We start from the raw sequence: 14,332 nt of genomic DNA, 5'->3' as shown, positions 1-14,332 counted from the left end.
TGGCGGTGACACCACAACTGTCGATCATTTTCTGTACTCGTGTATATAGCCTGAAAGAATTTTTCGCTCTGCAGCGAAGTGTGCGCAGATGTGAATCTTCCTGGCAGATTAAAACGGTGTGCAGCGTTCGCACACTCCGCTGCAGAGTGGAAAATTCGTTCTGGAAACATCCCCAGGCTGCGGCTTTGCTGTCTCTGCAATATCCTTTCTTCCAGTAGTGCTAATACCGCAAATTTAGCGGGAGAACTTCTGTTAAGTTTGGGTGGTAAGGGATGAGATGCTGGCCTAAGTACAGCTATGAGGACCAGTGGTGAGTAGTACTTGGATAGCTGTCGATAGAACTCTTGTCCGCGAAAGGCGAAGGTCCCCGAGCTCGAATCTGGATCCAGCATACAGTTTTAATCTGCTAGGGAGTTTCGTTTATGTAACTTGTTTACATTTGATGATACACGTTCGATCATACACAAAACAATGATAGCAATTTTTAAAAAAAATATGTGCATGTCAAAAATGCATCTGCTCTTTCTAAATCAGTAATTACCACATCATTTAATATCAACAATAAATTTACAAAAATAGTCGTAAGGTTTATATTATGGTGCTAGTCTTCTGCTTGCAGTCACTCTGATGGCCTTCGAATCCCATTTACAAGACTACAATTGTTACAAGAAAGTATAAAACTTGAATTATTGAGTGTAATATGCCAGATCTCTGTTGAACTGTTCAGCCTGAATTTACACACCCGTCAATTCAGTTTTTAAATCAGTAACAGTGTATCAGTAGTGAACTAATGTTCCAATAACCCATAAGACCTGACAATTTTGCCCATTGCGACAATGACATGTTAGGTAAAGTACATCGATGTAAAAATGCAAAAAAATTATCATTTCATGTTTGCTGAATAAATCAAATCAAAATGGGACATGTTCCACTCAGTTGTGACCATAAAAAGGTGGGAAAGTAGACAGGAGAGGCTGGATTCAAATAAAATTTGGACAATCCTAATTGAGATTTTCTGTATTTTTGCACATTCACTTCAGATGAACAATGGGATTGCCTCACCTAACACTCCAAATAACAGTATGATCTTAAAGAGAACTAATGCTCCATCTTATGTAATCTAGATTTAAAGTGAATGAAAACTTTGAAATGTCATTCCTTTTTCTCAGTTTTGTATTGAACTCTGCTTTGATCCCTGCAAATCAAAAACAAGCATAAAGTGCAAATATTCCCACTTTGGATGTAAACAAGAAACAAAGAAGAAATAAAGATTTTAAGTTTTGTGCAATACTAATAAATAATTACACAAACAAACTAGTTCATTCAGTTGTGCATGCGGTACCCAAGACAATTTTTTAAAAAAGTAACATAACTGATTCCAGTTTTAAGTGTTGTGTACATTTGTCAAAAGTGTTAATTTATAAAACACAATAATGTAATTTTATTGTTTTAGGAGCAGTGGCTCACACCGGAGAGGCGTATCAAGGCGATGCATGCCACCTCAGTGCAAGGGGTGGAAGACATGATATCTCTGGGAGACCTCCATGAAGCTGGAATATTGAGGAACCTGTTAATTCGTTACAATGAGAATCTTATATATGTAAGTTAAAGAATGGAAAATCTGGGATGGAGTAATAATAATATGAAACAGGACAGATTGCTGCTCACAACATAAAGAAGGCATTTGAGCAGCAGATAGTCACTTTAACAGTCTTCTTACAAACATGCCTGTCTGCGACTCATCATCTCCTCTGTGTGTTGATCAGCAATCTATACTATTTCATATCTATGTAAGTTAGTGATGAGTGGCAATTAGATCTCTTCCTGCAGTATTGGCAGGAATAATATTCTGATACCAATATAATTTGTAAAATTGTAGAATGTAGCTTCAACTTTCAAGTAATGTTAACTTCAATAAAAGGTTTTCAAAGCACCCAACAGTTCAGGTGAATCACTTTACAAGTTTATAGACTAGAACTGGTTGGTTACCTAATATGATTATAAAATCATAACTGTTTTAGTCTACTGTTACTTCTGTATTCTTGTAGTAAGCAGCTACTCTGTGTAATGGTTCATAGTGTAGTACAATGTTCTTTTTCCTCCATTACAGTTGCATCTTTTGCTTTCCTGTTCCTTGTTTTTAGCTGTCTTTTCTTGCTGATGATAATATGCTTTTAAAGTAGCAGAAGCTCATAATGTGATGATGTCTTTCCGTATGTGTATCAACATTTCTCACATCCTTCAGTCTTAGATATTGATGAATGGAAGCTCTCCTCTCTCACAGTATCAAGTTACCATTTATTCAGACATGAAGCTGATATTTTGCATAATTCAGTTAATGATTTTCTTGGTATTACAGACTATTGTGTGAGTAAAATCAAGTAAAATACAAACAAAACCAAAAGTTATATTATAAAAGTTATCAATGATTAAATTTCTAGTTTTGATAAGATGAGTGTACAATGTGTTTTTCTTTCAGACATACACTGGGTCGATTCTTGTTGCTGTCAACCCATACCAAATTCTGCCAATTTATACTGCAGAACAAATAAAATTGTACAAAGACAGAAAAATTGGTGAACTGCCACCCCACATATTTGCGATTGGGGACAACAGCTACACACACATGAAACGATATGGACAAGATCAGTGTATTGTAATCAGGTAATTATATAAATGTCAGCTGTTAGCATGAAATTTCTTTTTTTTGAAAGATATTTAGGTATTGTTTCCACAGTTGTTTAAAACAAGAAATTGCCACTCTCTTTCCTTTATGTGAAGATATTATAACCTGATCCATTATTAGAACTGCCAATTAATGCTGGTAATAACCACTATGAATTGTGCAGTCAGCAGCTGCTTTGGTGAATGTCTCTGTAAGGTACTGGCTGGCTGTCACAGATATTATCTGGCAAAGCAAACTGAAGACCTGACCAGGGAGGCAGCACTGACATGTTTACGTGCAAGAAATGGGAAGAGGAGATAGTAACAACATACACACAGTATTCTAAGACTGGAGCATCTATGTGGTACATGTATAGACACAAATGCTTCATGTAGCACAATAATTAAACATCGACTGGCAGCAGCATGCCTCTTGCTCTATGACTGTGGTAACATTTTCTCACAGAGTAATGTGTATGAATCCAAGTTTGTTTGAGCAAACAACTGACTACTTTAATTCCGGTGCTTCATTTTTTCGTGAAAAACTCTGGGGTGGCATAAAGGCCGTCAATGACACCACTCCTCTCCCTGAGGCGTTGTTTCGCACACATTTCGCGGTCGAAAACAACAAAGTGCAGTGCAATGATCAACAGGAAGTGTTCTCGGCTTCCTTTGACACTGCTGACACACTCGGACATTTCAAGAGTTCTCTAGGGAGACTGTGGGGCTACATCGCCATTGAACGTGGTCTCATCACTTGCGTGTGCGACGCGATTGCAATTTTTGCTCTTGTGTAAAGGGTTGAACCACTAAGGATTGTTCAGAACCATTGGGCGAAATTTCAACGTCAAATGTTCAAATGTGTGTGAAATCTTATGGGACTTAACTGCTGAGGTCATCAGTCCCTAAGCTTACACACAACTTAACCTAAATTATCCTAAGGACAAACACACACCCATGCCCGAGGGAGGACTCGAACCTCCGCTGGGACCATTTCAACGTCATCCGGAGCAGTAGAGGGTACTTATGCCCCTTCAACACTTCTGTTTTCCGCCCTCCAATGGCGTCATCACATGGGAGGGCAATTTAAGATATGCATGGATCAAACAGCAAAGTGTACTTCTTAACTACCTCCGCCCCCTCCTCCCCAGCTCGGCAATTCTCTCTGCGCTACCCAAGCAACTTTACTAAGCACATTATAAGCAACCATACATGTCAGAAATTTCAACACCAATTCAGCTTCTCGGCTGCTCTGATGCCTGAAGCAAGGCAGAGCGCACCGAAGGGTGTGGAAGGTATTCCTAACGCTCAGGCATTAGGGTAGGCTCCAGGTTGAATTGCTGCCCATATTTATCACAGGTACATTTATATATGCTCAGTAAAGTTTTGTGGGTGGCATCGAAGGTATTGTCAAACTGCGGGGTCTTAGACGGACCCTGTGCCATTGCATTCTGTGCGGTCACGCCACAGGAGGGAGTGTTTCAAGACAGTGACATCTCTTTCACACATGATAACTTGTTTATTGTGACGCTTTTTAAAATCAGTTCCCATAGATGGAACAATTTTTCTCAGAGTTTCCTTGGTAGCTTCTTAAGTCCACTTATGTACTACAAAAGCTGTGAAGTTTTCGCTGAGTTCATGTTTCCTGTTATTGTTTATAACATTGCAGAAAGTGCTGTCTAATAACATATTTATCCAGACTTTCAATGGCATACTTATTGTGTGCACTTTGCTTTTTTTTCTTTGCGGTAAATATTTGAATACCAATACCATTGTTCCCTCATGTCACAATTTACACACCTTTAATATTTTACTCCACATTTTGTCATCTTTACTATCAATCCCGTCACTCCTTTCCACTTCTCATTGTCAGTAAATTTAATGAAGCAAGCTTTCATAGTTGCCTGGAGCTGAACTGTCTGCACATTGGAGAAAACACAAAAAAATTTGGAAAACAAATTTTTTTAGAAAAATTTATTGTTTTTTGTTGTTGAAGCAGATAATCCCCTAATTAGAATAGACTAACGAACTGCTCCAGCTTCGCATGGACAAAGTGTATTCCACCAGTTGAGTCATCTGGCATAGCGGTAATAAATTCTATTCACAAACTTTCGTCATGATTCAGTCTAAGTATTAGTGAAAACTGTATCAAAATCCCTAAAGTAATTCCTGAGATTAGCCATCACATACAGACACAAAAACACAGCAGGGAAATTTATAATATGTGCAGACTCTGGTCAAGCTTCACTGCCCTTTGGAAGTGCAGCAGCTATTACCTTACTGCTTTTCCCACCAGACACACCACCTCTGCAGCTGACCAGCTTGTGGTGCCCATCATTGCCATGAGATATGACTACCAGTGACAGTTAAATATGGAACCGATAACAATATTAATAATATTACAAACTCATCATTACTTCAATTATAAATTATACAGGTTGAATCACCTGAAACTTGCACCACACATATTGTGGGAATGTAAAGTGCTATTGATATGCGGTTTTCGCATAATGGATTGGTAGTGAGAAAGTGTAATTCTTGTGCAGAAGTACACTTTTTTAAATCAGAACAATGCCTGTTGGCATTAACAAACTAAAAGCAGGGTAAATTAGAATGTCATTGGTGTTTGTTGCAGGATTATACTGTGAGTTGTTCATGAGGTATACCATTTTGAAAATTTCCAACACAGATGCTTGTAAAATACCTGCAGTAGCACACAGTAAAGAGCAACACAAGTGCATATATACTAGTTGTGTGGATTCTGACCAATAATGAGACAGTTGACCATCACAGATTGTGTTCAAAATGGCCATTGGCATCAGCAATACATGCTTTCAGTCTGGTATGAAACAGCTAGCATTTCAGCAGAGATATCTTAGGCTGCAGTAACAAGTCATTGCATATCTTTGTGTGTAGTTGGTATGTCCTTGTAGATAGCTTCATTCAGCTTTTTGCACAGGAAAAAGTCTACACGTGTCAATTGCAAGGAATAGGTGGGCCAAGGCACAGGTCCTTGGTGTCCAGTCCATCAATTTGGAAATAATTCGTGAAGACAAGCTGTTGTACTTCGTGCATTGTAGGCTAGACAGCCATCATGTTAGTACCACAGGTCCCTCCTAGTCTCCAGAGGAATGTCTTCTGGCATCTACGGAATATGGTCTGTTGGAGGCTGTGATACTTGTGCGCCTTTAGTGTTCTGGCTATGAAAAATGGGCATATAGGCTGATGGTTCACTATCCCACACCACAGGTTTGTCCTCCATGGATGCTGACTTCCCCCTGATGAAGCCAACAGGGGTTGTCAACAGACCAATAGCGCATATTTTGGTGGCTTACCTAGTCATGACTGGGAATGTGGCTTTGTCACTAAACTAGTTATATGATACATCTCAAGTATCCTGTCTTAATGACCATGTACGGAAGTTAACATGATTCTCATACTCATTTCCATGCAGCTCTTGATAAGGGAGATGTGATAGGGATGGAACCTATATCAGCGGAGACTGCATAGGACACTTCCCTGACTCATTTCATTTCCTCATGCAGTTGTACAGGAGCTAACATGTGGTTCAACTGCAACAGCAGTGAGGACATTAATTTCCCCATCTTCTGTCATCACTTGGTTCCTTCTGTTGTTGTCAAGGTATTACACTACCACTACCACTTTCATGTAACTGGTTGAAGAGGTTGATAAATATTCTTCCTACACTCTCCATACACCATGAGCATGTCAGGTTTTTTTGCATTGGTGAATTCCACCGTCCACTAACGACCTTTTGCTTCGACTGTCACACACTAACTGACTAGCAAGTCGCAGCTTTTTCAAGGAACACACAAGCACGCTGTGGGTAAACATACCAATGTTGTACCTAGCAATTATGCTGGTCGAATGACACAAACAAGTGTTGTTAAGGGAACTTTCTAAAGTATGATATCTCATAGATGATTTGCACTACAATCCTGTAACAAACATCCCGGACATTCTAATTTACCTTACTTATAGTTTGTTAATGTCAATAGGCATTGTTACATTTAAGAATTATATGCTTGCACAAAAATACACTTTCTAAGTATTATTACAATCTGTTTATTTTCTAACAATACAGGCCCACTGAATACCAATTCATTCTGTGAAAACAACACGTCAATTGCAATTTTCAGTTTAGCAATATTTGTGGGACAAGTTTTAGGTGATTCACCCTGTATAAGCAAACCATTGTGAATCAACCTATAATATTGGCAAAAACAGAATCAAAATCTCTACAGTAGTTCCTCAGACTAGCTTTCACATACAGACAGAAAATTGTGGCAAGGAACTCTAATTTATAAAATGTATAGATATGTCATATGCATCTTCTGAGAAGAGCAATTTATGGCATTAACATTATCCATAGTTTTTCTTTTGTTGTATCAGTGCACTGGTAATGAATAAGAAATTACTTAAAATTTACTGATGTTTCAGTAACAAGTAGAACTAAGCATGTGGGTAGCATCTCTACATTGTGGTGTTTGATCAAAGATATGGCAGTTCATATTACAATAGTGGGAAAATAAATTCTGTGCCATGATTATTTGGCCAAAATGGTGTAAACGTGCCAGCATAGAATGCTGCTAATTGTATTGCTGATTGTCTTGTGCTAAACCCCAGGAAAGTACACTATCATACGGAATGAAGATGTCACATGGTCATCATGAAAATTTATCCACCAAATAGTGGTATCAATCTTGCATATCTGTTTAGTGCTCTTCACTGATTTCAAGAACAAAGTGAATTTTATGTGGAGGCAGAGTTGGACGAGGGCGAATGCCAGTTGTCAGTCGCCTACATAGAATGTGGCAGGAGGCATTGAATGCATCTGAACTATCTTCGTGCATTGTTGCTCAGCCACCATGTATCCTTCTAGTGGCCTCTGTCAGAACCATTGGCCAATGCGAGATGCCTAGATGATAGTTGTGTTCGTTACCACACCTCTTTGTCTGTGGGAAAGCAATGAGCTGCATCTCAGCAGGGCGACCCACATCTAGCCAGGCATCCCAACAGTACCCAGAAGCAGGTTGACATCATGGGAAGTATCGAACAGCTTCAGCAGCGCAATGGGCGTCAGTGCATCTCTGCCTCAGGTGGCGAAGGCCACGCCACATCGACTTTGTGACCCAGTATGGAAGGAAACCGTAGTGGCAGGGGCAACACTTGCACCACAGCCTGTTCATCTGCCAACATCCAGTCCATCTCGACTGTCTACAAACAGAGGAGGATGAGAGCAAGTTTCGGGTGTCACACAAGGCAGAGAGCCCAAAGGCAGGAACAACCCAGGAGCAGGGTAGGGAGCAAAGGATGTGATGGAGGAGATATGCAGGTCGTAGTGGGCGACTGATGGAAGGTCTGGAGGAGGGGCCAGCCAGGTCTCCAGCCACAGGCACAGCTGATTTTGATGGCACATCAGTGTTCAGTCCCCCATGACAAGAGTGAACAAACAGTGGCCCCACTGCTACCGGACAACTCCTGAAATCCACTTCTCCTGGCGTCTGAACCTTGTCGCTCACAAGCAGGTGTCTAGTTGGAAATGGGGAGACAGTGCTGCACATGTCCCCAGACATGGTGACAGCATGAAGTGAATAAGTGTGCAGAGCTGATGGCCATGAAGAAGTTCCATTGGACTTTGCTCCCATATTGGAGTCAACCTGTTTTAACTAAAAAGAAACATAAGGCCTCATCTGGAGAAGTGTTGGCCACACATTTCCGCATCTATGTCTTAAACAAGTGCATGAGACTTTTGGCCTCACCTTTTGACTGGGGGTAGAAAGGCTGTAATAGCAGATGGTGAATGCCGCAGTGGTGGCAGAACTTACTGAAAACCTGGGAACAGAACTGTGGTCCATTGTCCGACATCAGCATCAGAGGAAGACCTTCAATAGTGAAAGTTCTCCTGAGCACAGCAATCATTGCTTCTACACTTGTGGACTGGCAGTTAACCACATAAGAAAGTTTGAGTACACATTGACTGATAATCAGCCAGTTAGTATCCAGGAAGGGTCGCGTAAAGTCAGAATGTGCCCATGAACCTGCTCTCACAAGCAGGAGGGCATCTGCCAGTTATAGAACCTCTGGCAGGGCCCCAGCTGCTGTTGTTCTCAGTGGAAACAGCTGCAAACAAGCTGCTTGGCTTGCTGGTCTGTGCCCAGCCAATACACGTGGTGCTGGCTGAGCAGTTTAGAGTTTAGTGCTTAAGACACCTCAGTGATCTCTGTGCAGGAGCTGTAGTACTGTTGGGCATAAAGGTTATGGCGCGACCGCCGGGGCAGACTGCCGGTCGGTAGTGAGAAGGATGACGCTATCTGCTAGGATGAGCTAGTGGTGAAGGTGAGAATAATGGTGCAATGTGTTGGAGTCGTGACCAGGTATGCTGTCAGGCCAGGCTTGTTGCGTGTACTGCCACATCTTTTGTATGATGATACACTATGTGATCAAAAGTATCCTGACACCTGGCTGAAAATAAAAGTTCATGGCACCCTCCATCGGTAATGCTGGAATTCAATATGGTGTTGGCCCACCCTTAGCCTTGATGACAGCTTCCATTCTTGAAGGCATATGTTCAGTCAGGTGCTGGATGGTTTCTTGGAGAAAGCCAGCCCATTCTTCACGGAGTGCTGCACTGAGGAGAGGTATTGATGTCCCTTGGTGAGGCCTGGCATGAAGTCGGCATTCCAATACATCTCAAAGGTGTTCTATAGGATTCAGGTCAGCACTCTGTGCAGGCCAGTCCATTGTCGTGTAACCACTCTGCCAAAGGCTGTGCTTTATGAACAGGTGCTCAATTGTGCTGAAAGATGCAGTCTCCATCCCGGAATTGCTCATCAACAGTGGGAAGCAAAAAGGTGCTTAAAACAGCAATGTACGCCTGTGCTGTGATAGTGCCAAGCAAAACAACAAGAGGTGCAAGCCCTGTCCGTGAAAAGTACGACCACCCCACTGCCTCTGAATTTTACTGTTGGCACTACACACGCTGGCAGATGGCATTCACCAGGCATTCACCATACCCACACCCTGCCATTGGATCACCACATTGTGTACCATGATGAAATCCAAGTTTTCTCGTGTTCTGCCTAACAGTCATAGTACTTGCAGTGGATCCTGATGCAGTTTGGAATACCTGTGTGATAGTCTGGATAGGTATCTGCCTATTACACATTACAACCCTCTTCAACTGTCGGCGGTCTTTGTCAGTCCACAGATGAGGTCGGCATGTACACTCTTGTGTTGTACGTGTCTCTTCACATTTCCACTTCATTGTGACATCAGAAACAGTGGACCTAGGGATGTGTAGGAGTGTAGAAATCTCTCGTACAGACGTATGACACAAGTGACACCCAGTCACCTGACCACGTTCGAAGTTTGTGAGTTCCACAGAAGTCCCCCTTCTGCTCTCTCACAATGTCTAATGACTAATGAGGTCGCTGATATGGAGTACCTGCCAGTAGGCAGCACAGTGCACTTAATATGAAAAACGTATGTTTTTGGGGGTGTCCGGATACTTTTGATCACATCTTTTGCCTTCACTTCCACCCTATGGGTCACTGTGATAGGGAAAGCATCCACCATCTGTTGAGTCTCTTCATCCAACTGGAAGCACAAGATCTTGTCTTGGTAGAACTGTGGCTCATACCCCATTGGGAGATGGGGAAGGGCATCTGCATTTGCCTGTTGTGTGCTATTATGGAAGAGAATTTCATAATGGTACCTGCTGAGAAAAGCACTCAGTACTGGAGGCGGTGGGCAGTCCTCTCAGGTAGCTTCACTGCTAGACCAAAGAGGGAGAATAATGGTTTATGAACCATAGTGACTGGAAACTTTGTTCTGTTCTGGAAAACAAGGAATTTTTTCAGTGTGAAGATAACCACAAAGGCATCCTTTTCAGTTTATGAATACCTCTTTTCCACAGCATGGGGTGTCTCTTGGCATAAAAGTGATCAGATGTTCTGATCTGTCCATGTCTCTGAGCAAGGACAGCCCCTAGGCCCAGGTCAGAGGCATCTGACACCACTACCAACTGTTTACCCAGTTGAAAAGTGGCAAGACATGGAGCTGATATGTGGGCCTGCTTCAACATTTTGAAAACCTGCTCTCATGCCTCTGACTGGACAAAAGGGATTGTTTAGCAGATGCACAATTGCTGCCACACCTGTAATGAATGTGCTGTAATGTGTGATTTACCCAAGAAAGACGGGAGCTCCTTTAGATTTCCGGGATGAGGAACTGCAGTGATGACTTCGACCAGCTTCTGTGTGTGTTAAATACCATCAGGGGAGATTACGTGCCATGGGCATTCCACTGATGGTTGAAAAAAATTGATTTCTCAAAGTTGCAGTTGAAGCCTGTGGGCTCGAGGATGTGAAACAGCCACTGCAAGTTTGCTAAGAGTTCTGTGATTGTGGACTCTTTTACCACAGTGTTATCAAGGTAATTTATGCATCCCAGTACATCCTACAGCAATTTTTCAAGGAATATTTGAAAAATGGCAGGGGCACTAGCCATCCCAAAAACTAAGCATTTGAACCTATATAATCCATGTAGCGTGTTGACTGTGAGGACTTTGTGATTCTTCTTCCAGAGGTAGCAAGCTTCAGAGAGATTGATTTTGTCAAAATGCTGCCCTCTCACAAGTGCAAAGAGACTGGAATGGGATATGTGTTGATCTCAGACTTCGTGTTAACTGCAACTTTAAAATTTCCACACAGACACAATTTTCCTGATAACTTTTTTTATGACAACTAATGGTGTCAACCACTCACTAGCATACATGGATTCAGTGACATCTGAGGCTGTTTAGTTCATTTTTGATGGCATTGGTGAATATGAGGGGTGCAGGTTATGTGTGGAAGAAATGGGAGCATGCTGACTTCTTTAAGGTGATATGCACCACAAATTTCCTCACTTTTTTCAAGACCCCAGAGAAGGTCTCAGGGCACTTTTTATCGAGGTCATCCAATTTTTGAAATTGTATTTATTCTGAGACCAGGTGGGTGAGATGTGCTGTAAGTGGAATGCTTTGCTTGTCATTTGCCATCAAGCAGCAAGCTGTGGATTTTAGGCGAGGCACCCCCAGCTGGAGATGGGTTTGAAAACTTAACAGGGTTGGAAAGGCCCCAGTATCAAACTGTAGCTGAACTTGTTTGTTGGACAAAGTGAGTGTGATGAACAGTTTCTGAGGGGACTCACCTAGATTTGAAGATTCTGACAAAATCATGTTAATGTCCAGTCAGTGCTGATGAGACACATGTAGTCTATCCCGAGCGTGACAGTCTGATGTGAGATGTCCTTCCTTCTATCATTGTGCCCATCCATTGGTGCAGTCATCTGGGACATGTTTTCAAAAACATTTTGGGCACAATGGAAACAAATATTGGTTCGAGGACCCAGATTGCTTTCCTTGTTTATGAGACTGTGGTGGGGGGGGGGGGGGGGGGGGGGGATGTTCTCTTCTTCTCTAGCCAAATTTGGCTTGGTCAGATTTGTCCCAGGTCTGGAGTGACAGCTGCCACTTCGCCCCCTCAAAATATAACTGATTGAGCATGGCCCAGGAAACTTTGAAGGATTGGACTAATTTTAAAATGTGGTGCTTCCTGAAGTAGTGCCTTATCTGCTCCTCCCCCCCCCCCCCCCCCCCCCTTGGAATAATTGCGTCCCAAACTGACACTTTGGCATATGATTCCTTGTGTACAGGAGATACAATTCAGCCACCCACACATGGTAGGATTGGTAGGTTTTTTTATGATGCTGATAAAACTCCACATGGGATACAATGACTGAGAAAGACCAGTTTGCTCAACAATTGGTACATGCTAGGTGATATCCACAATAGGAAAATAGATCTGACCACAGCTGGATGCATACCTGGAACACAGAAAAATGCTGTCAGAGGTATGTGTCGTATGCCAGCCACTATTCTGTCATTTCATTGTTAAGGTGGAAATGGTGGCAGAGTCACAGCCAATTGCCAAATGAGTAACACAGACAACAAAGGCTTCCTGATGTTTCTGTTGCTCTAATTGCTGTTGCAGGAATAGCTGGAGCGTGACTTCCACCAGTTCTCCCAGTAAAGTAGCTGTGGGAAGGTGGTACATGGTTTCAAATGTAACATGAAAAACTGCCCACTGATCATCACCAATTATGTTGTAACTCACAACATAAAAATGTACTCGCACTTCTAGAACAAGTGTATTTTCTGATCACTAATACAAGGTGTTTCCACCACTCGTGGTCTTGCGGTAGCATTCTCGCTTCCCGAGCACGGGGCCCAGGTTCGATTCGCGGTGGGGACAGGGATTTTCACCTGCCCCGAGATGAATGGGTGTTGTTGTGTTGTCTTCACATCATCTTTCATCTCCATTATGGTCAGAGGAAGGCAACGGCAAACCACCTCCATTCGCATCTTGCCTAGTATGGCGATGCATGTCTCCCACACCGTTTCCCTATGCTGTGTCAAGAAGCATGGGACTTGATTTCCATTTCCAACTCAAGGTATAACAGTGAGTGTTACATTACAAACAGTACAGAAATGAAGTGAATTGCAAGCGGAGCCAGAGCTGAATGAGGGCGACCGCCAGGTGGCAATCACCTGCATAGATACTGGCGCCGAATGTGCCTGCGCAGTCGTTGTGCACTGTCACTCAGTTGCCGTGCCTCTTCCTAGTGGCTGCTGTTGGCCAGCACCTGATGTCTAGGTGGTGATTCAGTGGGTTACCGAGCGAGGTGCCGCAGTGGTTAGCACACTGGACTCGCATTCGGGAGGACAACGGTTCAATCCTGTCTCCAGCCATCCTGATTTAGGTTTTCCGTGATTTCCCTAAATCATTTCAGGCAAATGGCGGAATGGTTCCTTTGAAAGGGCACAGCCGATTTCCTTCCCAATCCTTCCCTAACCCGAGCTTGCGCTCCGTCTCTAATGACCTCGCTGTCGACGGGACGTTAAACACTAACCACCACCACAATCAGTGGGTTACCACAGTTTACTTACTGCAATACTACTTGTATTCTCATTGTCATTTGTCAAATAGTTACTCATGAGATATAATGCACACACTAAAAATACAAGGAACAGAAATCCCAGTACTGGTTAAACATTCAGATACACATTCATAACACAGCAGTATGAAACATTGCTTTAAATAAGGAAATGTCAGATAATTACCATGATTGATGGTGTGAGCAGCTGTAGTAATCTCTTCAAAAGTTAAGAAGTGTACAGCTGCATGTTTTCACAGGAGTCCCACATGTCTGTTCTTTTTTATGATATGTAATGTGAGATTACAGTACTGATTAGAGTTAGTAAAATATTTCCACATTTACATCCATATTCTGAAAATTATTGTGATATTACATAACTACATTGATGGACCACATTGTTGGTTTGGTCTTCACTCTGAAGACTGATTTTATGAGCAGATCTCTCTCTCTCTCTCTCTCTCTCTCTCTCTCTCTCTCACACACACACACACACACACACACACACACACACACACATATATGAGGGACCGATGGCCCTAGCAGTCTGGTCCCTTCAATCCCACAAACCAACCAACACACACACACACACACACACACACACACACACACACACACACACACACACACACACTTACCAAATTGACAATTCCTCGGTGCCTCAAGA

General features: G+C 42.4%; 1 protein-coding gene across 1 annotated transcript in view; it reads left to right on the top strand.

Annotated features, from left to right (window-relative positions):
* LOC126457095 (myosin-VIIa) overlaps positions 1-14,332 on the top strand; it is a 463,049-nt gene that overhangs the window by 374,816 nt on the left and 73,901 nt on the right. Inside the window, exons 5-6 of the mRNA XM_050093124.1 lie at positions 1,454-1,600; positions 2,480-2,664. Coding sequence (XP_049949081.1) covers positions 1,454-1,600; positions 2,480-2,664 — 332 coding nt within the window. The remainder of the gene's footprint in view (positions 1-1,453; positions 1,601-2,479; positions 2,665-14,332) is intronic.

Source organism: Schistocerca serialis, chromosome 2 (genome assembly GCF_023864345.2).
Source record: "Schistocerca serialis cubense isolate TAMUIC-IGC-003099 chromosome 2, iqSchSeri2.2, whole genome shotgun sequence".
In the NCBI taxonomy this organism is placed as follows: domain Eukaryota; kingdom Metazoa; phylum Arthropoda; class Insecta; order Orthoptera; family Acrididae; genus Schistocerca; species Schistocerca serialis.
Note: the sequence above shows the minus strand (reverse complement) of the source record. Positions and strands in the feature narration are given on the sequence as shown.